Genomic DNA, 21830 nt, shown 5'->3' with positions numbered 1-21830 from the left:
AAAATAATAAAAAATAAAATATTGAAATTAAGACTGGAAAAATACAGGCCAGGCGCAGTGACTCACACCTGTAATCCCAGCACTTTGGGAGGCTGAGGCAGGAGGATCGCTTGAGTTCAGCAGTTCGAGGCCAGCGTGGCCCACATGGTGAAACCCCCGACTCTTACTTAAACTACAAAAAATGTGAGCAGGGTGGGCAGAGCGCACGTGTGGTCCCGGCTGCTCGGAGGCCGAGGCGGGAGGATCGCCTGAACCTGGGAGGTGGAGGTTGCAGGGAGCCGAGGTCGCGCCGCCGCACTCCAGCCTGGGTGACAGAGCGAGACTCCGTTTCAAAAATAAACAACACACAAGCACAGCACCGAAGCGCAATGGCGGCCCCCGAGGGCGGCCACAGACCGCCGTCCTGGGCCCGGCCCCGCCTCTGCCACAGGCAGCTCCCTGACCCGGAACTTTCGTGGCGTGAGGCGAGAGTCTGTGCCGCTTCCGGAGAGGAGCGGGTAAGGAAAGGACCACTTCCGGCGAAGGGCGGGAAAGACGACCCACTTCCGGCGCTACGCTTCCGGACAGCCGTGCGCTTTTAGTAAAAGACTGGGGATCGCGCTGGGGAGAACGGCTGCCCCGGGCCCTCTGGTTCTCGTCCCGCAGCGTCCGCTGCCTCGCGCCACTGCGCCAGGGAACCTCTGTGCCGCCCCCAGGAACTCTGCTTCTCTCCTGCCTCCGGTCCCGCCAGACACCTCGAGCTCCTTGCGTAGCTCGGTCTTTGAGGTCCCTCTGGGCCCCTCGCGCGTCTATCACCTGAGTCCCCGGGCCCGTCTGGCCCTCTGTTCCCGCCCCTCTTTTGTTCCTCCCCAGAGCCCCGCCGCCCTCGCCCTCGTCCCCAGGGCTGACCGTGTGGACAGTGGGAGTCACCTCGCTCCCCTGCTGGGATTGACTGACCCAGGGTTTATGTGACTGCCCAGATCTGGCTGATGGGGGGGATCGAGAGGTGGCCTGGGCCGGGACTGTCCAGCTAGGAGCTTTCGTGGAAGTCGGACATGAACCTGACAGGCCTAAGGGAAAGCTAGGGAGCTTTCTCACCGCTCAGCCAGGGTGAGGATGGGCTGGACTGACGGACGAAAGTGAGTTTGACCTTGCTTGTCAGGCTGATTGGTTGATGGACTGCCCTGGACTGGCTCACCAAGACTGACCAGGCCGGGCCCAAGCAGTTCTGGCGTTCCCAACCTGGGTTGGAAGGTCTGAACTGATGGCCCACCCGGGCTGAGCCCACCTCACTGACCTCCTGACCCCTGACCTCATCACCTGTACAGCCATGGAGAAGATGTCCCGTGTAACCACAGCCCTGGGTGGCGGTGTGCTGACAGGCCGCACCATGCACTGCCACTTGGACGCTCCTGCCAATGCCATCAGCGTGTGCCGTGACGCGGCCCAGGTGGTCGTGGCAGGCCGCAGCATCTTCAAGATCTATGCCATCGAGGAGGAACAGTTCGTGGAGAAGCTGAACCTGCGTGTGGGGCGCAAGCCTTCACTTAACCTGAGCTGCGCCGATGTGGTCTGGCACCAGATGGATGAGAACCTGCTGGCCACAGCAGCCACCAATGGCGTGGTGGTGACGTGGAACCTGGGCCGGCCATCCCGCAACAAGCAGGACCAGCTGTTCACAGAGCACAAGCGCACGGTGAACAAAGTCTGCTTCCACCCCACCGAAGCCCACGTGCTGCTCAGTGGTTCCCAGGATGGCTTCATGAAGTGCTTTGACCTCCGCAGAAAGGATTCTGTCAGCACCTTCTCGGGTGAGGCCACAGAGGCAGGTCAGGGCAGGCGGGCCACTCTGCCACGCCCAGCCTGTCCATGCAGGACAGGAAGTGCCCTGTGCATCAGAAGGCTTCAGGATCACTCCCAGAGGGCTTCCTCAGGGGAAAGGGAATCAGCAGGGGAGGGACGAGGCAGGTTGGGCTGGGCTGCATGTGAGCCAGGGCAGTGAGGTGGGAAGAGGCAAGAGATGAGACCAGCAGAAATTGAGGCTAGATGTGGGGTGAGATAGGGCAGAGTCCAGTGGTCTCCCAGCCAGCCCAGGTGACAAAGCAGAAAGCCACTACACGATTCCCTCCCCTCACCTGGGAGCTGCAGAGGCTGCCTCACAGCAGGAAGCCTGCCAGGACTTCCAGGTTTCCTGGCCCCGGGAGGCAGAGGAGGTGGGTTTGCTATCCAGTGTCCCGGGGTCCTTTTCCTAGCAGGCCCAACTCCAGTGGCCACCCTGAGCCAGCTCTCCCTTGTTCACGAAGAGATGAGGTGACATGGAACTCTCAGGGGTCTCAGAGAATTTACGAGCCACTTAAAACAGATCCTGAGCTGCCTGCCCTGGAGGGCCCTGGAGGAAGGCTGGGCACACCCTCAAAGGCTCTCGGTGTGGTGGTCCGCTAGGGCGGACCTGGACCCTGAGTCCTCCAGTCCTTTGGGGCTGACCAGGCAGCTCTGGCTCCAGGCGAAGGGACTGTGCCGAGGCCGGGGGCACCCTGCTCAGCACTCCTTGGGTCTCCCACAGGAGGCCGTGGGAGTGGGCGATGACTGGGTGGGTTCCTGTACTCCCAGTGCTCAGCTGCTGTGTCCTGAGGCTGCACCCCAGCTTTGCGCGTGGGCGGACGCAGGACACAGGATGTGGCGCAAATGGAGCCTGGGAGGGTGTGTTGAAAACCACGTGGCATGCTGCTGCTCCCGGGCCCAGGCTCTTGTGGTGACTCTGTGGCTGCTCCCTTGGGCTCTCTACCCTCGGGGCCTCTGTTCTGGGTCACAGGCAGGTGTGTGACATCATTCCACAGCTGCTCCAAGGGGGCACCCCGTGGGCCACCCCGTCACCTCCCTGCATTGACACCTGCCTGCAGGCCAGTCCGAGAGCGTGCGGGACGTCCAGTTCAGTATCCGGGACTACTTCACCTTCGCCTCCACCTTCGAGAACGGCAACGTGCAACTCTGGGACATCCGGCGCCCCGACCGGTGTGAGAGAATGTTCACGGCCCACAACGGCCCTGTCTTCTGCTGCGACTGGCATCCCGAGGATAGGTGTGCCATGGGGGTGCAGGGGCAGCAGGCTGACAGGAGGCTCTCACTACCTCAGACCTGTGAGACAGTTGGGAGTAGCAGAGCTGGGGGGGGGTCCCCTTTCCACAGGAAAGGCCACTGAGGATTTGGGTGGGGCCTTCCCACAGGGGCTGGTTGGCCACAGGAGGGCGCGACAAGATGGTGAAGGTCTGGGACATGACCACGCACCGTGCCAAGGAGATGCACTGTGTGCAGACCATCGCGTCAGTGGCCCGTGTTAAGTGGCGGCCAGAGTGCCGCCACCACCTGGCCACATGCTCCATGATGGTCGACCACAACATCTACGTTTGGGACGTGCGCCGGCCCTTCGTGCCAGCTGCCATGTTTGAGGAGCACCGAGACGTCACCACGGGCATCGCCTGGCGCCACCCGCACGACCCCTCCTTCCTGCTGTCCGGCTCCAAGGACAGCTCACTGTGCCAGCACCTGTTCCGTGACGCCAGCCAGCCCGTGGAGCGCGCCAACCCTGAGGGCCTCTGCTACGGCCTCTTTGGGGACCTGGCCTTTGCCGCCAAGGAGAGCCTCGTGGCTGCTGAGTCGGGGCGCAAGCCCTACACTGGTGACCGGCGCCACCCCATCTTCTTTAAGCGCAAGCTGGACCCTGCCGAGCCCTTCGCAGGCCTTGCCTCCAGTGCCCTCAGCGTTTTTGAGACGGAGCCGGGTGGTGGCGCCATGCGCTGGTTTGTGGACACAGCTGAGCGTTACGCACTGGCCGGCCGGCCGCTGGCCGAGCTGTGTGACCACAACGCAAAGGTGGCTCGGGAGCTCGGCCGTGACCAGGTAGGGGGGTTCCCCTGCCAGCTGTCCTGCCCCCGACTTCAAGCTCCGCGATGGGCTCTGCCCAGTCGTACCAACAGCCCTTGCCCCAGTAGCTGAGGGTCAGGCTCCAGGGTGGCCAGACCCGGCACTGTTCTCTGCAGGGCGGAGTCTTGGGAGTCGTGTGGTCAAGCTCTCTGTTCCGCCCCCTTTGCTTCTAAGCTCTCCAGGCACTGGCAGCAGTGGACGTGTGAGCCGCTGCCCCGCCGTTCCCCACTGCCCAATTCCATTCCCTCTGTACTGCTGTAGGATGGAGATTGGGATTTTTCTCTTCCCATGAGCCTCGGCTTCCCTACCGGGGTGGGCCTAGACATTGGGTCTGTGGGGCAGCTGAATGCTGAGAGCTTGTGATTCTGTCCAGGCAGAGGGGGACCTGCATGGGGTGCTGGGTGACCTGGACCCCCACAAGTGACCAGTGCCTGCCCCCAGGTGGCACAGACATGGACCATGCTGCGGACCATCTACTGCAGCCCGGGCCTGCTGCCTACCGCAAACCTCAGCCACAGCATGGGCAAGGGTGGCTCCTGTGGCCTGCAGCTCATGAACAGGTAGATGCCAGGGGTAGCTCTCCCCAGGGGCTTGGGCCGCTCAAGCCCACCTACCCATGGGCCTTTCCTGCCTTCAGTTTCAACCTGAAAGATATGGCCCCAGGTTTGGGCAGTGAGACCCGGCTGGACCGCAGCAAAGGAGACGCACGGAGCGACACGGTTCTGCTTGACTCCTCGGCCACACTCATCACCAATGAGGGTAGGCTGTGGTGGGTGGGGGTGCTGGTGGGAGTGGGGCGGGGGCATCCCACAGGAGCCTGAATGCCAGCCCAACTGTTGGGGCAGATAATGAGGAAACCGAGGGCAGCGACGTACCTGCTGACTACCTCCTGGGTGACGTGGAGGGCGAGGATGACGAGCTGTACCTGCTGGACCCAGAACACACTCACCGTAAGTGGGGTCGAGGCGGGGTCGGGTAGAGAAGTAGGTGGAGGACGGAGGTTCAGAGCCTTTGCTCACCTGGGCCTCCCAGCCGAGGAGCCCGAGTGCGTGCTGCCGCAGGAGGCCTTTCCACTGCGCCACGAGATTGTGGACACACCTCCCGGGCCCGAGCACCTGCAGGACAAGGCCGACTCCCCGCATGTGAGCGGCAGCGAGGCGGATGTGGCCTCCCTGGCTCCCGTGGACTCCTCCTTCTCGCTCCTGTCTGTCTCACACGCGCTGTACGACAGCCGCCTACCGCCCGACTTCTTCAGCATGCTGGTGCGGGACATGCTGCACTTCTATGCTGAGCAGGGCGACGTGCAGATGGCTGTGTCTGTGCTCATCGTCCTGGGTGAACGGGTGCGCAAGGACATCGACGAGCAGACCCAGGTGTGTGGTGGGCGGGGCCTCCTCCCTCCGAAGGCTTTGCCCTGCGCCCCGATTCCGACCGCCACGCGCTCCTTTCCCAGGAGCACTGGTACACCTCCTACATCGACCTGCTGCAGCGCTTCCGCCTGTGGAACGTGTCCAACGAGGTGGTCAAGCTGAGCACGAGCCGAGCCGTCAGCTGCCTCAACCAGGCCTCCACCACCCTGCATGTCAACTGCAGCCACTGCAAACGGCCCATGAGCAGCCGGGGCTGGGTCTGCGACAGGTGGGCAGTGGGGTCGGGAGGTGGGGAAGGGGCCTGCAGGCAGTGCAGGAGCCCCCGCTGAGGCGTCCGCCCTCCCGCCCGCCCCCAGGTGCCACCGCTGCGCCAGCATGTGCGCCGTCTGCCACCACGTTGTCAAGGGCCTGTTCGTGTGGTGCCAGGGCTGCAGCCACGGCGGCCACCTGCAGCACATCATGAAGTGGCTGGAAGGCAGCTCCCACTGCCCCGCGGGCTGCGGCCACCTCTGCGAGTACTCCTGAGCGTTTGCTAGGCTCTGGGGACCTGACCGCCCGGCCGGCCACGTGCAAAACCCCGCCTGGTCTTGGGCCCCAGACGGGCAGAGGCTGGAACTTGAAACCCCAATAAAGGAAGTGGAATCGCTGTCCGCGCGGGGGCTTGCAGTGTGCTCGCCGTGCAGCTGCTGGGCGGGGGCTCTCTCCGGGGCTGTCGCCATGGTAACCAGCGATGCCAATAGGCCTCTTCCGGGGCGGGGCAAAGGAGATCACTTCCGGAACCATCCGGGCACCCGGCGGTTGCCATGACGACGAGGTTGCGGCCAATGGCTGGCGGACGGGCCTGAGGTTCCCGGCGTGCAGCGCGGCTGCCTGAGGGCGGCGGGCTCATGGCGCCGGGGTCGTGGTTGCTCGCGCTCTGGGCGCTGGCGGCTCTGGTTCTACCCAGCTCGGGGGAGGAGGGCGACGGCGGGTGGTGAGCGGCCCGGGAGGGGCCGGGCGGGGGGTCTCGTGCGGCGGGTAGGGCGCGGGCTGACCGGGCTGTGCCCGCAGGCGCCGGGGCGGGCCGGGGGCCGCGGCCGAGGAGCAGCGCTGCACGGTGGAGCGCCGCGCCGACCTTACCTACGCCGAGTTCGTGCAGCAGTACGTGCGCCCCTGACCGCGGAGATCGCGCCCTGGTCACCCGCCCGCCTAAGGCGCCTTCCCCGAGCTCCCGCGAGTGTGGGGCGGGGGCGGCGAGGGTGGCGGTCGAGCCTGGGCGCGACTCTGCCCTTCCTTCCAGGTACGCGTTCGTCAGGCCCGTTATCCTGCAGGGACTCACGGACAACTCGGTGAGCGCGCGCCCGTCCCCGGACACCCTCGCGCGTGCTGGGCCCGGCCTCTAAGCCCCGCCCCCGCCCGCCCCCCCGCAGAGGTTCCGGGCCCTGTGCTCCCGCGACAGGTTGCTGGCGTCGTTCGGAGACAGAGTGGTTCGGCTGAGCACCGCCAACACCTACTCCTACCGGAAGGGTGAGCCGCCCCACCCCGGGCCCGCCTGCTTGCCAACGCCGCGACGGCTGCAGCAGCCGGTCTTGACCCGTCCCTTCCCTGCAGTGGACTTGCCCTTCCAGGAGTATGTGGAGCAGCTGCTGCACCCCCAGGACCCCACCTCCCTGGGCAATGGTGAGTCAGCCATGTATGGCGGTGTTGGGGCGGCGACACGCTTGGAGCCTCCCAGTGCCGGGATCCCTGCCCCACCGTCTCTGTTGCAGACACCCTGTACTTTTTCGGGGACAACAACTTCACTGAATGGTCCTCACTTTTTCGGCACTACTCCCCACCCCCATTTGGTCTGCCGGGTACCGCTCCAGCTTACAGCTTTGGAATCGCAGGTGGGTGCTCCTTGGGACTGGGGAGGAGTGAGGCTTCTGAGAGTGGGTACTAAACAGGTGGGTCACTAGGTGCTCGTAACCCCACAGGAGCCGGCTCGGGGGTGCCCTTCCACTGGCACGGGCCTGGGTACTCGGAGGTGATCTACGGCCGTAAGGTCAGCCCAGGGTGGGTGTCGGGGCTTGGGTGGATGACCCAAGTGGGCAAGGGTGACGCTGCTGCCCCTGCCCACAGCGCTGGTTCCTCTACCCACCTGAGAAGACGCCAGAGTTCCACCCCAACAAGACCACGCTGGCCTGGCTCCGGGACACATACCCAGCCCTGCCGCCGTCTGCACGGCCCCTGGAGTGTACCATCCAGGCTGGTGAGGTCAGTGGCTGGCAGGAGGGACCGGGCCAGGTCAGAGGCCCGCAGCTGATCTCGGCTGCACCCCCTTCCTTCACCAGGTGCTGTACTTCCCCGACCGCTGGTGGCACGCCACACTCAACCTTGACACCAGCGTCTTCATCTCTACCTTCCTTGGCTAGCCGTGGCAGCCGGCAGGCACTCCTGTCACACAGAGCACTTCTTCCCCAGCTTGTGCTCACGGATTTTATTACACAGACGGTGGCCGCAGCCCAGCCCACCCTCACCTGCTTTTCCAGCCCAGAATGGGGGACGGGGAGGATCACAGCCCAGCAAGAGCTATGCTGAGAGGGGAGCCGTCCAGAGCCCAACAGCAGAACTGGGGGGAAGGGAAAGGGTGGCCAGGGACACAAGCTATGTACAGGGGCTGGGGGCTTCTGCCCGTGGCCCTCCGGGGCCAGGACACTGGGCAGGGCGAGGAGCTCAGTAGTCCTCCACCCAGCCGTTCTCAGAGATGAATGCATCAATGACCTCCTTCATAGCCAGGTTGGGAATGAGCTGTTCCTGCGTCAGGGGGCTCCGGGTCACAGGGTCAAAATGGCCTACACGCTGCAGTGACAAGAGGCAGAGGCTGCTCAGCAAGCCTAGGACCCTGCTGCTGGCCCTGCCCACCCCCTGGCCCCAGCCTCACCTGCAGGTGCTCCTCGATGTCCTTGCGGTCGTAAGTGATGCCACTGGGTGTGATGCACGGCTCCCGCATCAGCTCAAAGCTGATCTTGCCACACAGGTAGTCAGGGATGTCGCGCTTCTGTGGCACATGGGCACAGGGTCAGAGGCTGGGAAGGGGCTGCTCCAGGACCTACCACCCACAGCAGCACTCACCTTCCTCTTCTCATCCACCTGAGAGAAGAGCTCATCCATGTCCGCCATGTATCTGTCCTGTGGAAAGTTGAGCAGTGCTTGGGAGGGACACCCCACTTCCCTCCTCCGTGGTACCCAGACCCAACACGAGGCAGGGACACACAGACCCACAGCAGGGTGGGGACGCTCCCGTGCCACGTGTGCACACACACAGACCCACATGTGGATGGGGGCACCCTCACGTGCTTGGCCTCAATGCAGGCCTGCTGGGCCCGGACGTGACTGTCGTCCTCGTCACCCTCGTGGTTCTGCTGGCACTCTTTCAGCTCCCTGGGGGATGACCAGGAGCCCGTCAGAGACGGACCTGGCCAGAAGATGTCTGACCACACCCCAGACTCAGGGCTAACATCCAGGCTTCTTCCCCACATGCACTGCTCGCCAGTAAAACTTTCAGTAAACATTCGTGTTGGCGGTTGGTTATTCAGAATTATCCCCAGACAGCGCGGCCTGGGGTAAGGGTCCCACCTCTCACGCTCCGCCGCAATGAGCCTCGAAAGGTAGGAGTGCAGCTCACTCTCCTGGTGGATGCGCCGCTCCTCGATGCTGTTCCAGCGCTTCTTCTTCGCGATTCGCAGAGCGCTGGGGATGTCGTCCCCAAAGTTCAGTCGCTGCTCCTTGGCCAGGCTGTAGGCTGGGGAACAAGGGCTTCCGGTCACGCTGGCCAGTCCAACCGCCTGGTCCCAGGGGCCCCGCACCCAGGCAGCTTGTCGGCCAACCTCGCTGCAAATTGGCGATGGCCTCATCATAGCTCTCCATCTCCAGCTGGCACTGCCCCAAGAAGAAGTGCGCCTTCACAGACTGCCCGTCCAGCTCCAGGGCGCGCCGGCAGTCGGCCAGGGCCTGCTCATGCTGCTGCATCTTCAGGTAGCACAGGGCCCGGTTGGTATAATACACGGCCACCAGCGGGTTCCGGGTCTAGGGACCAAGGCCGGGCCAGCCGCATCAGGCGTAGGCTCAGCGCGCCCCCTCTGTCCCAGGGCCCGTCCCAGCTTCTGCGATCTGGCTACGATCAAGAACCTAGACCTCTCAGTAGCCAAAGCCTCTGGGTCCAAGGATCTGCAGACACGGGACTACTGGCTGAGCCTACACACCTCACTCCGGTTGGTTCTGTAGAGTTTTCCAAATCTTTGGAGAGTCCCAGCTTTGGACCCTGGCCTCCCACCCACCCGGCCGGCCTCCATCTAGCATCCCACCCTCGTTCCCCGGCACCTGGCGCTGGGATCGAGAACCAATGCTGGGCTTTCGGAGCCCAGGATACCCGCCGCGGAGGAGCCAGACCCTCGGCGGGGCCGGCCGATCGCGGGCGTGGCCCTCCGACTCGCCGTCGCCGCCTTCCCCACGCGGGCGCACTCACGATCGCGCGGCCGTAGCAGGCCGCCGCCTCCGGGTACTTTCGGCCCACAAACAGACGGTTGCCCTGTTCCTTGAGCTCCTGCGCGCTCGGGCTCTTCTCCGGGCTTCCGCCGCCAGCGCCCAGCCGCGCGCCGCCCTCCTTCTCCTCCTTGCCCTTCATGGCGCCGAGCGGCACGGCCTGGGCTGCGCTCCCAAGCTCCGCGCCTGACGGCCCTGCACCCGAAGCCCGAGCCCGAGCCCTGCAGCCCGAGCCCACGATCAGCTCGGGCCCGGCCCAGCTCCGCCGCCGGAACTTCCGGCCGGGGGCGGGATCGGCGGGGACGCAGGCGTCGGGGGGCGGGTAGGGCCGCGCGTGCGCCCAACCAGCCTGGGCGGGGACAGTCGGCCCGCGACGTAGCTGGCTGCGAGGAACGCTCCGGTTCCCTGGCCCCGCGTTTTTCAGGGTCGGCATTCGCGGAGGCCAGCCCCGCCCCGCCCCGCCGAGGCCTCTCCAGAACTGGCCTCGGTGGCGGCCGTCCCATATATCCGGTTTTCTCCGTGAGGTGCCTCAGCCTTGGTTCGCTGAGGGCGTGCTTCCCTAAAAGCCTGTCCCGCCCACGTGGGATTCCGCCCCTGCCCCAACCCGTAAAGACCCCATCTGCAGAGGTCCCGCCCCCAGCAGCCCGCCCCGCCCCCAACAACAGGCCGCATCTGCGGCGGTCCCGCCCCCGGCACCCGCCCCCACTCCCAGCACCTGGCCCATCGGCAGAGGCCCCGCCCCCGCAGCCACCCCCATCGGCGGAGGCCCCGCCCCCAGCACCCGGCCACGCCCCCATCAGTCAGCCCCGTCTGCAGAGGTTCCGCCCCTGGCAGCCGGCCCCGCCCTCGGGGGGGGGTCGACTCCGTTTGCAGAGGTCCCGCCCCCAGCAGCCGGCCCCTTCCGCAGAGGCTCCGCCCCTGAGAGCCGACCCCTCCCCTCCACGTAACATGGCGGCCTCCCACGCGCTCTGGGGCTGTGGGGACCCCAGCGGCTTGCTGGGCTGCCATCCTGGAATGCCACCGAAAGGTGCTACGAGCGCGCGCGGGCCCCCGAGAGCGGCTGGAAGCCGTGGACCGTTGGTAGACTGGTAAGAGATAAAGGGATCCGTGGGGCGAGTGTCCCCGTGGCCGGACCTCCCCTCACCCCCTTTTCCAGGTAACGGGAGGAGTTGCTGGCGGCCATCAAGGGCCGAGCGGAGAAGCACGTGACGCGAAGGGAGCTGGAACGGCTGTTAGTCTAGAGGCTGCCGGTGGGGTGCGGCCCCGCCTCCTCGTGTGCGGGGCCTCCGTAGGGCGGGTCTTCAGGGAGTGGCGTCGGTGGGGCGGTGCTTCCTCGTGGGCGGGGCCTCCTAGGGGCGTGTCTTCGTGGGGGCGGGGCTTTGTCGTGGGGCGGGGTTCCTGGAGGGTCCACCACTCCAGGCATCCTGACCTGGCCTCCCACAGAGAGGCCGCTTTTGGCCATGTCTTCAGCAGCCTGTGGCCACCAATCCCCTGAGCTGGTTGTGCACCGCTTGACCTCCGCCTTCTGACTCCTGCCAGAGTCGGGGGCCGCAGTCATAAAGTTGTGTGCCCTCCGCGGTGTGGGCCCACCACAGGTGAGTCGGGTGTGCACGACCTGGGTGCACAGGCATCCTTGTCTGTGAAGCCGGCAGTCTGGGCCCTTGCATGTTCCTGGGAGCAGGAGCAGGGTCTCCCAGAGCTTGTCCTGATGGGGTGTCTGGCTGCTGTCTCCTCGCTGCTCAGAGCAGTCCTGGCGGTCGGAGCTCCACAGCTGGAAGCCTTCTTGTCAGATGAGGCAGTGGCCACAGTGCCCAGTCTTCTGACCCCACAGTACACCCTCAGGCACAACCTGCTGTCCCTGGGCCGGGTTCAAGCTCTGAGCCAAGGTGAGCAATCTGTGCATGGGCAGGGTGGGGGGGGGCCTGTGCCCTGGGCCTGACTCCATGTGCCCCTCCCTAGCCAGTGCCTCAGGACAGTGGACTCCTCACCTAGTGGAGACAGCGCTGTGGACCGGGGCCTTGGGGCAGAGGCTGTGCCCACACCTGTTGCCCAAACTTGGCCCCAGCTTGGCCACCCACGAGGATGCTAGGCCAGCGAAGAAGCGCAGGACCCAGGCTGAGTGGACTCGGCTACGGCCCTGGCCCACTCACCTGCCACACAACCTCAGGCCTCGGGTGTCACTGGATGCCAGGGAGGCTGCCACCATGGAGCTCAATAAACACTGCCAAACTCACGCCTGACCACACTCCTGGCCTGACACACACCTGGCCCCCAGCCCTCCCCGGTGCCCGTAACTCCCACAGACCTTCGCCTGTGGCCCGGGGAACAAGTCCCACATGTGACCCCAGGTGCAGAGGTGCACAGGGAGGACAGCCAGGCTCTCGTGGTGGGCAGGGCCCTCACGGTCTGTTCAGCGGTTGTGGAGGTCCTGGCAAGTTTCCAGAGCCTGGGATAGCCCCTTGGTGCTGTGTAAAATATTTATTAATTATCCAAAAAGGCTCAGACTGCAAGTCCTGGGAGTAGGGAGTTGGCCGGGACAGGGTCTCCTCTGAGGCCACCCACACCCAAGGGGCACAGCAGCCCTGAGACGTCCGTTCACAAGGGCAGACACGAAGGCCCAAGGGGGGCAGCCACCATGTGCCAAGCCATGGCCTGTGCAGCCTCAGGTAGCCAGTCAGGGCGGTGGAGGGATGTGGGCACCAAGCAGGTCATAGGCAAAGACGTTCCAGAAGACGGCGAAGAGCAGGAAGGTGCCGTAGGCCAGCAGCACCACCCACCAGCCACACTGGTCCCGCAGGCGCTCCTCGTAGCTGCGCAGGATGGTCAGGCCCATGCTCACCCCCACCACCGCGCCTGCCAGGTGCGCCATGAAGCTGGGCTGTGGGCCCGAGGCGGGCAGCGGCGGGGAGAAGCGCAGCCACACGGCCCGGCCCACCTCGGAGCTCACTGCAGAGGGATGCGGCAGATGGGAGGTGCCCCGGCTGCAGGCTGAGAGGCCCCCCCCCGGCCCTCCCCCTCAGTCCCTACTCACTGCACACCAAGGCCAGCACCATCCTCAGCAACTTGTAAGGACATCTCATCCCAGCCCAGTTCTAGGGGGGTGTTCAGAGGAGAGGCCGTGAGGCTTGCCAGGGGCCCCTCCCCGCGCCCCCCACCGGGCAGGCCCGTTACCATGACGACGTTGGCCAGGTGTGCCGAGCACAGGGCGTAGACCCCGCCGGAGCCTCCCACCACCGGGGCCCGCATGTCGGTGATGGAGACGGTTAAGGAGCCTGTGTGAGCAAGCGGCGGGTGAGGGTGTGGCCGGCCAGGGTAGGGGGCGGGGGTGCGCGCCTGCCTCACCTGCCAGCACACCCGCCAGGTAGAGCAGGCTGATGCGGAGCAGGCCGTGCACCATCTCCAGGGGCACCCCGATCATCAGCTGCAGGAGGGCGTTGAACCCCAGCTGCTCCAGCCTGGCCACACGGGAGCAAATGGGCATAAGGGGTGGGGTCAGCCATCAGGCCCCACCCCCAGCCCTGTCAAGTTGCTGCACCTGCCCTGAGGCTAAGCCTTTCTGATGGAACGGCAGACGGGGTGGGGGAGGCCTCACTGGGCAGCAGCCCCACTCACCCGACGTGCATGAACATGTAGGTGAGGAAGCGCCAGGCACGGGCGCGGTGCCCAGGGTGGTACACAAGAGGGCTCTTCATGTATTCAGGGTGGTAGGTCTGCAGCACCCACTTGTTGAGGCGGGCCCCGTAGCACAGGAACACGATGATCTGGGGACACGAGTGTTAGGCTGGTCAAGGCCAGGAGTGCGGGAGGCTCCCAGGGCAGCGGCTGGGGGGCCCACCTGGGCAAGGGTGACCGAGGCCATGAACACAGGGGGCGGGCAGCTGCGGTGTCGGTAGAAGTACCAGCGGCGGTCCACCTCGCAGGGCAGGATCTCATAGGCCACGTAGCGCACAAATCGCTTGTAGACACCCAGGCCCGGCTCGTCCAGCAGCCCGTCCCGGGGCAGTGCCCGCTGTCCGTTAGCAATGGCCCGCTTGAAGCTGCTGGAGCGCTTGCTGCTGATCTGAGGGCAGGGGCTGAGCATGGGCCACGCACCTCCCCACGGCACCCCTGCCTGCAGGGCTCACCCAGCTCCCCACATCCACAAGACCCCTCCAGTGAGGGGCCCCCTGCCCACCTCCTCTGACTAGGTCCGTTAACCTTGCGCCCGCCCACCGTGGCACTGACCAGGTCCACCAGCTCCTGGTAGCAGACCTGGCCCTGCTCGTTGCTCTGAGCCAGGGCCACCAGCATGTCCAGCTTGGCCGGGTCCAGAGGCAGCTCATGGCTGTGCACCAGGCCGGCGAAGGTGTCTGCACCGATGAAGCCTGTGTTCTCGGGGTCCAGATGCTGCAGTGAGGAGCCGCCGACCAGCGCCTGAGTGTGGGCCAGACCCCCGGACCAAAGGGCTGGACCGGGCTGGCTGGGAGCATCGGGCTCAGGCTCCAGGCACTTTTGGGACAGGGGCCCCATGCCTGCCTGTTGCCTGGGACCCTACTCGATCCCAGGAGCTGGCAGGGCACCGGTGCCTGGGTCCCAGTCCTCCAGCTCCAGCTGTTCCCCCATCTTCCACCCTACCCATCCAGGAAGGGGAGGGCCAAGGTCCAAGAGCAGCCAGCGCCCGCCAGCCGCTCTCCCTCCATTCCCCACTTCCACCCTCTCTCCCTCCACCCGGCCCCAGGAGCCCTGGTCCAGTCAGTCCTCTCCTGGGGCCCAAGACACAGGGGCCAAGGTCGTGCAGGGATGGGGTGGGTGCCGAGCGGGGCTCTCGGGGAGCTCAGTCCCGCACAAGCTCAGCTCAGCGGCAGGAGGGCCGCATTGGGGGCGGTGCCAGCTCCCCAGACCACCCCGCGACGCACCTGCTCCTGGATGAGCTGCAGCAGCGAGCTCCTGTCCATAGAGCCGGGCCGGGGGCCGGGGTCGGCGGCCGCGGCCGGGAGGGGCTGCTCTGCGGACGACTCCGCTCCGCCCCAGCCGGCCCGCTCCGCCCGCTCGGATCGGCGCCGCGCTTGGGCCGCGTCACCGAGTCGCCCGCCTGCCCGCCCCTGCCGCACACGGCGCCACGCGCGGCCAGGACACGCGCGCGCCCTGCACGCGGACGCACACCCCGGACAGGAACCGCCTCCAGCGAGCACCGCGTCCCAGTGTCCGCCCCCACCCCCGCTCTGGCGCAGCTCCAGCGCATTGGACGACCTCCGCGGCAGCGGCTGGTAAACGGAGTCACGGGGGTAGGCGGCACCTACAGCCCCCCCCATACAAGTCCGTTCGCCCTCTCACAGCCTTCCTGGGCTCAGGCCTCAGTGAAGATGCCAGCTTCTCCAGGAAGCTTTCCCTGACCCCTGCTTGCTCCCTCCAGGCTGACCCAGTGCTCCAGGTGGTTCATGCTTTCAACCGGCCGGAGCTCCCTGCTTGGGGCAGTTACACCCTCTACCTCTACTGCAGCAGCAAGGACGCCCCCTCGGCCCCACACCCCGCACAGCCACATCGGAGGAGGGAGACCCTGCTGCAGCTGCCTTGGCTCTGACGCCGAAGCCCAGCCCACTCGTCCAATGCCCTGGGCTGGAGGCCCCTGACCGCTCTTCCAGCTCCATGCAGGAGGAGCAAGAAGGCGCCAGGACTGGACACAAGGGGCATTCAGATAGAGCAGAACCCCCAGAGGGCAGGGCTGCAGTTGGGGTGAGGAGACCTGCTCCTGGGAGAGTGGACCAGCCCCTCAACAATGAAGGTAACAGACACGTGTGACTATGGCAGCCCCTGCAAGGGTCACTCAAACTGCCCCTCCTAGGGATGCGGTGGTCCCAGCAGGCAGCCACGGGGTACAGCAAGCTAAGACAGCATGAGTCAGGGGAGGGGCTTCGGGGCCCAACGCCAAGGCAGAGCCTGTGTGGGCCAGGCCTTGGGAAGGGGTCCCACCTGCCACTCCCTAAAGGCAGACCCGAGAGGTGGGGACCAGGCCTGCAGGTATTTGTCTGGGTGGCCTTGGGAAGCCCATGCTGTGCGTCGCGAGAAGCAGGCATCTGAGCCCAACTCCAAGCCTGTCCCTCCCTCTGGCCCATCCTGCTCCCCCTTGGGCCAGGGCCCTGGGGCTGTGGCAGGCAGTGATCATACCTGGTCACACTTACAAGCCCAGGTTCCTAGCACAGCTCAGCCAAGCTGGCAAGATGCTCTGGGGAGTCGGTGGGAAGCTCCAGGGGACACCGGACCCCGGGAAGGGGTCAGTCACTGGGAAAACATCTCAGGCACCAGCGCCCCCCAGTCCACACCGAGCATGCAGCATCTGCCTACAGTGGGCTCCCACTATTAGACGCTGGGGCTCCCAGGCCACAGCCTATCCGGACCTTCCAGAGGCCACACACACTCCTGAGACCTCAGGACAGGGACCCAGGGACGAAGGGAGGAATGACATTTCCAGCCCACATCAAGACAAAGAACACACTGGAGGCTGATTCAAGGTAAGTTGTCTTCAGAGACTGGGGTCCGGGATATGGGAAAGACACAGTGAAGTTTAATCGGGAAGCCCAACCTCCTGTCCTCTGCCGTAGCTGCAACCATGGAGACGTCTCCAAATACGAGGGAGGGGGGAGACCCTACCCACAGCTCCGCCTCCCAGCCCTCCTCATATCCACTGGCCACCCAGGACCAGAAAAGCAGGTAGAACCCTGAGAATTCCAGGTGTGGGGTCACCAGCTTCCACACCCGTGCTCCCCAACCCAATACATGTCCTCCCGAGGTGGGCAATGCCTGACAGCATGGCTGACACTCGGGACTCCTGCTCAGCTGCCATGGCTCCGATGGCCCAGCGGAACCCTGGGGGTCGGAGAGGAGCCAGGGCAGTGTGTGGCAGCACGAGGCCCCGCTGCAGACACAGACCTGCCTTTAGAAGCAGAAAGGCAGCAGAAGGGTGTTCCCAGCGCGGCGGCCTGGCCTGCACCCAGCTGTGCTGCCCCAGCAGAGCCACACCCAGGTTGAGAGGGGCTTGGGTGTCAGGGCCCTCACTGGCTCTTCACCAGGACCCTGTAGAGTGAGAAGCTGAGGACAGCGGCCACGGCAGCCCCGACAACCCCCAGCAGCCCCCGGAGCCAGAAGGAGGAGGAGGGACGCAGCTCTGTGTAGACCAAGTGTCTGCAAGAGAAAGAGCCATCTGCAGAGGCCTCAGGCATGTGCCCCCCGCCCCCGTGCCTGCTGTGGGGCACCCTCCCATGTCCTGGATGATCACAGGGCCCCACAGGCAGGGTTCCCAGACCAGGCCACAGAGGGGCATGCCTGGGCACTGGCTCCCTCTGCCACACAAAGCTCCACCCCGCAACCTTGGCCCTAGTTGTAGGGCTGACGCCACAGCTGCCCGCTGCCCAGACCCCAGGGCTGTGCTGCCGGGTACCCACGGGAAGGCGGCCATGGTGGCAAGCTGGGTGAAGATGACAGCGCTGGGCTCGGCTGGGCCGGCACAGGAGAATGGCACCGGAGCAGGCAGCCGGTGCTTGCGGCAGAACTCGGCCGGCGACAGACCAGCCGGCAGGACACCTTCGGGCAGGTCCGCCTTGGAGGAGACGAAGAGGCAGGGCGTCTGCCCATCCATGTAATGTCGCTGTGAGCAGAGAGCAGTGTGAGGTCCAGTCCTGAGGTAGCTGAGGCACAGCTGGCGGGACGGACCCTGCCTCATGGCCACATGGGCCCTGCAAGACCCCACCTTATAGACGCTGGCACAGTGTGCAAAGGTCTCTGGGTGACTGCCATCAAACATCAAGCAGGCGACGTCACAGGCGGCGTCCAGCGACGTGGCCAGCAGGCCCTCTGGGCCCACCTCACACAACTGGGACAGATGGTGACTTCAGGGAGGGCCCCTGGGGCTGGGTCCCCCAAGGGCTGTGCTGGGCCTGGGTCCCCGGGTCCACCCTCGGGCACCGGCCGGCCGCCCCAGCACTCACGATCAGGTACTTCTCCTGCCCGTTGACCTGCACCGTGTCGATGGTGTAGCCGGGAGGCTCCTCCCTGGGGTCCTGGTGCTAAGGGAGGGGAGGCCCTGAGACTCGCTGGCTCCCCAGATTGCCCTGCCCGGCCACTGGGGTGGGGGATGTAGGGTGCTTACCCTCAGGCTGCGGCCGAGGAAGGCCTGCAGGAAGGCGGACTTGCCCACTCCACGGGCCCCTACCACCTTGCACAGGAGGACACTCCGCTGCGTCTGTCCCTTCTCCTGGTCCAGTGTCTTCTCACGGGTGACTGTGAGGACGGACCCAGGTTAGGGTGGCTGCCAGGGTGCTGAGCCCAGGCCCAGGGAAGGTGGGTGCCTACCTGTGATGGCGCGGGTCTGGGAGTCTTGCTCGCAGAGGGTGGGGTAGCCCAGGTAGCCCAGATGCCCGAGGCAGCTCCGGACGTCCAGGTAGGTCACCAGACTGGGGGTGGGCGGGAGGCACAGCGTTATGGTGGGGAGGGTGGCGCAGTGGGGGGGCGTGGTGCGTGCCTTGCTTACGTCCACTGGCAGAGGTATCCGTGCAGAGGCAGCCGGTCGGCCTCCGTGCGGACCGTGCGCGCAAGCTCAGGGCCCCAGGGGGCTGCCGGGAACACACTGAAGAGGCTCTGCAGCTCCACAGGCGAGAGGGCGCCGTCGCGGTCCTGCAGGGGAGGGGATGTGGTGACGTGTGTGGGGAAGTGGGGGGCAGGGGAGTCGCCATGCTCTTACCTGATCGTGCTTCTCAAACACCCTCTGCACAAACTGGTAGCCGAGGTGGCTGAGCTCAGTGCTGCAGCCGGGGGGCACGTGGAGCCTGCGGAGAAGTGACAGCGCCTCAAGTTCCCAGGAGACTGTGCCCCAGTCTGTCACCCTGCCGGCCTCGTCTGTGCAGTCAGCCCCTCCCTATAGGACCCAGATGCTGCTGAGCGAGACCTCCCCTGACCCTCAGCCCCAGACCCACTCACGGAGGAAAGAGGTAGTCGGCCGTCAGCTCCAGTGCATCACTGTAGCCAAAGTGCCTCAGGATGGTCCACGTAGTCTCGTGCCGGCCACGCTGGATGAAGAGCGTGTTCAGGAAGAGGAAACCTGCACTGAGACAGAAGAGTGGGAGCACCAGGCGCAGCCCCCTCCCCACACCCCCCCAGCCACGGCAGGCACCAGCCCTCACCATCCAGGGTCAGCCGGCCGTCCCACACACCGCCAGCCACATGCTTGCACACCACCATCTTCACGTCCTCCAGGGCCTGCGGAGCCAAGGGGTGCCCGAAACAGGATTTCTGCCTCCGAGAAAAAGTTGCCAGGAGTCAGCCAGCCACCCAGAGATGGCCCATTCCGTCACTAACAGCAGCGAGGGCGGGGGCTGGGGCACACCTGGAAGGCGTTGAGCTCCTCGTCACTGAGTGCCTGGTCCAGGTCCTGATCTGAGAGCCTGAAGATGCGCGTCAGGGCCTGGGTGCACGCGGGCCTCAACTGCGGGGAAGCTGGCTCAGCACCCTCAGGCAGCCTGCGCCCAACCAACACCCCCCGGGCTCCTGGGGACCAGTGCATGAAGCCCCCACCGATGGCCTACCTGCTTGGCCTCAGGGTCATAGAGGGGGGCTGTGGGGTGCAGGACTGCCTTCTGGGCATAGTAAAACAGCTCTGAGATGTTCCTCAGGTTCTTGGCTGAACACTGGGAAAGTGGGAGCGGACTCAGAACGCAGGCTGAGATTACAAGGAAGTAAGGTGGCCCCACCACGGGCCCTGCCTCTACCTCAGCACCTCAGCTGGGACACACTCACCTCCACACAAGTCTCTATCTCAGGAAACTGGCTCATGATGGGAAGCACGGCCTCCATGGAGCTCCCCGGCCGCAGGTCTGACTTGTTGCCCACTAGGATGATGGGCACCCTGGGTTGGAGGCCCATGGTCACCTGGGGCAGGGGAGCCCGAGGTCCCAGCCCCTTCCACATCCCCTCATTACCTGGACTCCCTCGTGCTCCCCCCATTCACCAGCGGGACCCATTTAGTTCGAATCTGCAAAGCAAGCCTGGCTGTGAGGTGAGGCCGTGCACATGGCTCAAGGAGAGCAAAGGGGAGGTCAAAACCAACCGAGGGCCCCAGTCACGCCACCGGAGAACACCGCTGGTGGGAGAAGGCAAGCAGCAGGCACAGTCACATCTGTGTGACCCCAGTGGCTCCCAAACACCCCCAAAGTCACTGGGGCCCAAGCCCAGGGTAGCCCCCAACGCAGGCCCTCTGTGGCGTTCCCCCCAGAGTTCGGAACCTGAGAGGAAATGGCTCACACGGGGAGACATCCCAGACCCTCTGGGGAAGTGGGATCACAGGAGAGAGCCAGGAGATTCCTCGTGAGGCTACCCAGAATGCTGTGAGGTGGCACTGGCCACAGGTTGGGTGAGGGTCCACCTGGGCCACCGTCTCTGCTGTTGGGGTCTGCACCGAGGAGAGGCTGCTGCTGACTGGACCGGGCGCTGGGGCTCACCTTCTCAATGGTGGCCTCCTCAGAGACGTCATACACCATGCACACCACGTTCGCCTGAGGAGACAGGGATAAGGCATCGGTGACCGGACCGCCGGCTCCTGCCAACAACCCTGACCACTCCACACCATTGTGAGACTCCAGGAGGCCCCAGACGCTCACAGGTAACATGGGGGCGGCTCTGAGGTTGGGAAAGCCCAGCCTTCCCTGGAACCTGCCTCCAGCCTGGTGCTGGCAGCCGCTGGTGAACCATCAGAGAAGCCCCTTCCCCACCCACTGCTGGTGCACAGACACCAGGGCCAGGCAGCAGCTGTGCTCCGCAGGGCCCTCAGAGGAGAGGACTCGGGACAGATACCGCCACGCCTGCAACCCAGCACCCTGCAAGACACCCAGATGCCACCTTGGCCCCGGCCTGTCCCCTCACTGCAATCAGGGCATCGAGGACAGCAGTGAGGGGGGCTGCGGCAGGGGCTGCCTGGGGGGCTGTGGCCTGTGCCCTCGCCAAGAGGGGTCCCCGGCACACATGCTGATACTGTGAGCCCCGGGTGGTGGGCTGGAGCGCGCAGCTGGGGGGAGGTGGCGCACACAGGGCCACAGAGAGCGCAAACGCTGCTGCCACCTGGGCAGGAGGGAGGATCAACCCCCCAGCAAGGGCCCCGATCTCCCCGCAGCACCACGGGGCTGAGTGGTGCCGGCTCCCAGCTGCGTGCGATGTGGGGGCCCCAACAACCGTCAGCGCGGAGGCCACAGAATTATCAGGGCCAAGGACACCCTGAGCACCTCAGTCCAATCTCCCCCAGCAGGCGAAGCCGATTAGGCGGAGCCCGCGCCCAGCCCCGCCCGCGGCCCGCGCACCACGGGCACCTTGTGGATCTCCTCCCGCAGCTCCTCGTCCGTCTGCTCGGCTTCTAGGAGAGGAAGAGACCCCGCTGCAGACCCAGCAGCACCGCCGGGCCGGGCCGGGCCGGGCCCCCGGGAGGCTGCGGCCGCTACCTGAGTAGTCCACGATGTGGGTGGGCACCTTCTCCGGGGTGACGTCCGCGGGGATCGTGATCTCCTCCGCGCGGGAAGGGACCTGCAAGGAACCCGCGCGCTCACCCGGGAACCCCGGCCCCGCCCGCTGCCGCCCCCGCCCCCGCCCCCGCCCCCGCGGCGGGCGCGCTCCTCACCTCCTCGGGGAACTCCTCGCCCACCAGGGACAGGATCAGCGACGTCTTCCCCACCTGGGCTGCACGGACGAGGCGGGGAGGTCAGCGCGGGACCAAGGTCGAGGCGCCCCCCCCGACCCCCAAGCCCCTCACCCCAAGCCCCGGCAATTCCGAGACTCCCGGCCCGGCGCCTACCCTCGCCCAGTAACAGGATGCGCACGTCCCGCCTCATGGCTGCAGCCCGGAGCCGCGACCCGAACCGACCCGACCCGACCCGACCCCGACCCCGACCCCGACCCCGACCCGGACCAAGTCCTCAGCCCTTCGCTAGGTCCCCGCGCCCGCCCTGCACTTCCGGTGCTCAGCCCCATACTTCCGGGCCCGCCCACGCAGCCATACCAGCGAGCCGGGCGGGCCAGAGTGGCCAGGCTCTCCGGCAGCGCCCC

At 65.8% G+C, this 21830-nt stretch overlaps 5 protein-coding genes and 1 long non-coding RNA gene across 30 annotated transcripts; 3 read left to right on the top strand and 3 right to left on the bottom strand.

Annotated features, from left to right (window-relative positions):
• The first annotated feature begins 565 nt into the window (after nucleotides 1-565).
• Nucleotides 566-5916, top strand: WDR24 (WD repeat domain 24). Of its 2 annotated transcripts, none has more exons than XM_035266352.3 (9): nucleotides 566-1790; nucleotides 2880-3057; nucleotides 3204-3876; nucleotides 4342-4460; nucleotides 4538-4659; nucleotides 4746-4850; nucleotides 4933-5273; nucleotides 5390-5538; nucleotides 5627-5916. In XM_035266352.3, exons 1-9 carry the CDS (start codon nucleotides 1310-1312, stop codon nucleotides 5793-5795), a joined length of 2337 nt encoding a protein of 778 aa, XP_035122243.1. In that variant the 5' UTR covers nucleotides 566-1309; the 3' UTR covers nucleotides 5796-5916. The 2 variants fall into 2 exon arrangements, with proteins under 2 accessions (XP_035122243.1, XP_035122242.1); XM_035266351.3 differs by having other exon boundaries at nucleotides 5354-5538.
• Nucleotides 5917-6122: 206 nt separating this feature from the next.
• On the top strand, nucleotides 6123-8800 carry JMJD8 (jumonji domain containing 8). Of its 7 annotated transcripts, none has more exons than XM_035266371.3 (9): nucleotides 6123-6243; nucleotides 6321-6410; nucleotides 6550-6598; nucleotides 6680-6776; nucleotides 6861-6929; nucleotides 7019-7138; nucleotides 7226-7293; nucleotides 7371-7500; nucleotides 7583-8800. In XM_035266371.3, exons 1-9 carry the CDS (start codon nucleotides 6158-6160, stop codon nucleotides 7627-7629), a joined length of 756 nt encoding a protein of 251 aa, XP_035122262.1. In that variant the 5' UTR covers nucleotides 6123-6157; the 3' UTR covers nucleotides 7630-8800. The 7 variants fall into 7 exon arrangements, with proteins under 7 accessions (XP_035122262.1, XP_035122257.1, XP_035122264.1 ...); XM_035266366.3 differs by having other exon boundaries at nucleotides 7371-7505; XM_035266373.3 differs by lacking the exon at nucleotides 6321-6410.
• Nucleotides 7714-10037, bottom strand: STUB1 (STIP1 homology and U-box containing protein 1). 4 transcript variants are annotated; one of them, XM_078344211.1, is made up of 7 exons: nucleotides 9612-10037; nucleotides 9119-9317; nucleotides 8868-9033; nucleotides 8585-8672; nucleotides 8364-8420; nucleotides 8173-8289; nucleotides 7714-8090 (listed from the first exon to the last, which is right to left on the bottom strand). In XM_078344211.1, the coding sequence occupies exons 2-7, from the start codon at nucleotides 9258-9260 to the stop codon at nucleotides 7965-7967; spliced, it is 696 nt and encodes a 231-aa protein (XP_078200337.1). In that variant the 5' UTR covers nucleotides 9261-9317; nucleotides 9612-10037; the 3' UTR covers nucleotides 7714-7964. The 4 variants fall into 4 exon arrangements, 3 of the variants coding, with proteins under 3 accessions (XP_078200337.1, XP_009007101.4, XP_002755782.5); XM_009008853.5 differs by having other exon boundaries at nucleotides 7714-8112; nucleotides 9757-10037; XM_002755736.6 differs by having other exon boundaries at nucleotides 9757-10037.
• A 902-nt stretch (nucleotides 10038-10939) lies between these two features.
• Nucleotides 10940-12006, top strand: LOC144578545 (uncharacterized). Of its 2 annotated transcripts, XR_013524494.1 has the most exons (4): nucleotides 10940-11004; nucleotides 11217-11368; nucleotides 11517-11659; nucleotides 11733-12006. It is a non-coding gene; the product is annotated as an uncharacterized LOC144578545 (long non-coding RNA). The 2 variants fall into 2 exon arrangements; XR_013524493.1 differs by lacking the exon at nucleotides 10940-11004 and having other exon boundaries at nucleotides 11129-11368.
• A 230-nt stretch (nucleotides 12007-12236) lies between these two features.
• RHBDL1 (rhomboid like 1) lies at nucleotides 12237-14820 on the bottom strand. 4 transcript variants are annotated; one of them, XM_017978600.4, is made up of 8 exons: nucleotides 14669-14820; nucleotides 13998-14186; nucleotides 13609-13833; nucleotides 13386-13534; nucleotides 13116-13228; nucleotides 12945-13045; nucleotides 12805-12865; nucleotides 12237-12719 (listed from the first exon to the last, which is right to left on the bottom strand). In XM_017978600.4, exons 1-8 carry the CDS (start codon nucleotides 14705-14707, stop codon nucleotides 12448-12450), a joined length of 1149 nt encoding a protein of 382 aa, XP_017834089.4. In that variant the 5' UTR covers nucleotides 14708-14820; the 3' UTR covers nucleotides 12237-12447. The 4 variants fall into 4 exon arrangements, with proteins under 4 accessions (XP_017834089.4, XP_002755781.3, XP_009007099.4 ...); XM_002755735.5 differs by having other exon boundaries at nucleotides 13998-14159; XM_009008851.5 differs by lacking the exon at nucleotides 13609-13833.
• Nucleotides 14821-16250: 1430 nt separating this feature from the next.
• On the bottom strand, nucleotides 16251-21737 carry RHOT2 (ras homolog family member T2). Of its 11 annotated transcripts, none has more exons than XM_078344195.1 (19): nucleotides 21580-21737; nucleotides 21406-21464; nucleotides 21230-21311; nucleotides 21101-21144; nucleotides 20043-20293; nucleotides 19721-19773; nucleotides 19539-19647; nucleotides 19328-19429; nucleotides 19129-19227; nucleotides 18926-19038; nucleotides 18723-18848; nucleotides 18487-18571; nucleotides 18277-18419; nucleotides 18099-18199; nucleotides 17896-18026; nucleotides 17735-17812; nucleotides 17497-17619; nucleotides 17192-17394; nucleotides 16251-16931 (listed from the first exon to the last, which is right to left on the bottom strand). In XM_078344195.1, exons 5-19 carry the CDS (start codon nucleotides 20052-20054, stop codon nucleotides 16802-16804), a joined length of 1608 nt encoding a protein of 535 aa, XP_078200321.1. In that variant the 5' UTR covers nucleotides 20055-20293; nucleotides 21101-21144; nucleotides 21230-21311; nucleotides 21406-21464; nucleotides 21580-21737; the 3' UTR covers nucleotides 16251-16801. The 11 variants fall into 11 exon arrangements, with proteins under 11 accessions (XP_078200321.1, XP_078200322.1, XP_078200324.1 ...); XM_078344196.1 differs by having other exon boundaries at nucleotides 18723-18843; nucleotides 18926-19034; XM_078344198.1 differs by having other exon boundaries at nucleotides 19539-19630.
• Nucleotides 21738-21830: the final 93 nt, after the last annotated feature.

This window comes from Callithrix jacchus, chromosome 12, assembly GCF_049354715.1.
Source record: "Callithrix jacchus isolate 240 chromosome 12, calJac240_pri, whole genome shotgun sequence".
Classification (NCBI taxonomy): Eukaryota; Metazoa; Chordata; class Mammalia; order Primates; family Cebidae; genus Callithrix; species Callithrix jacchus.
This window is presented reverse-complemented; position numbering and strand designations above follow the sequence as displayed.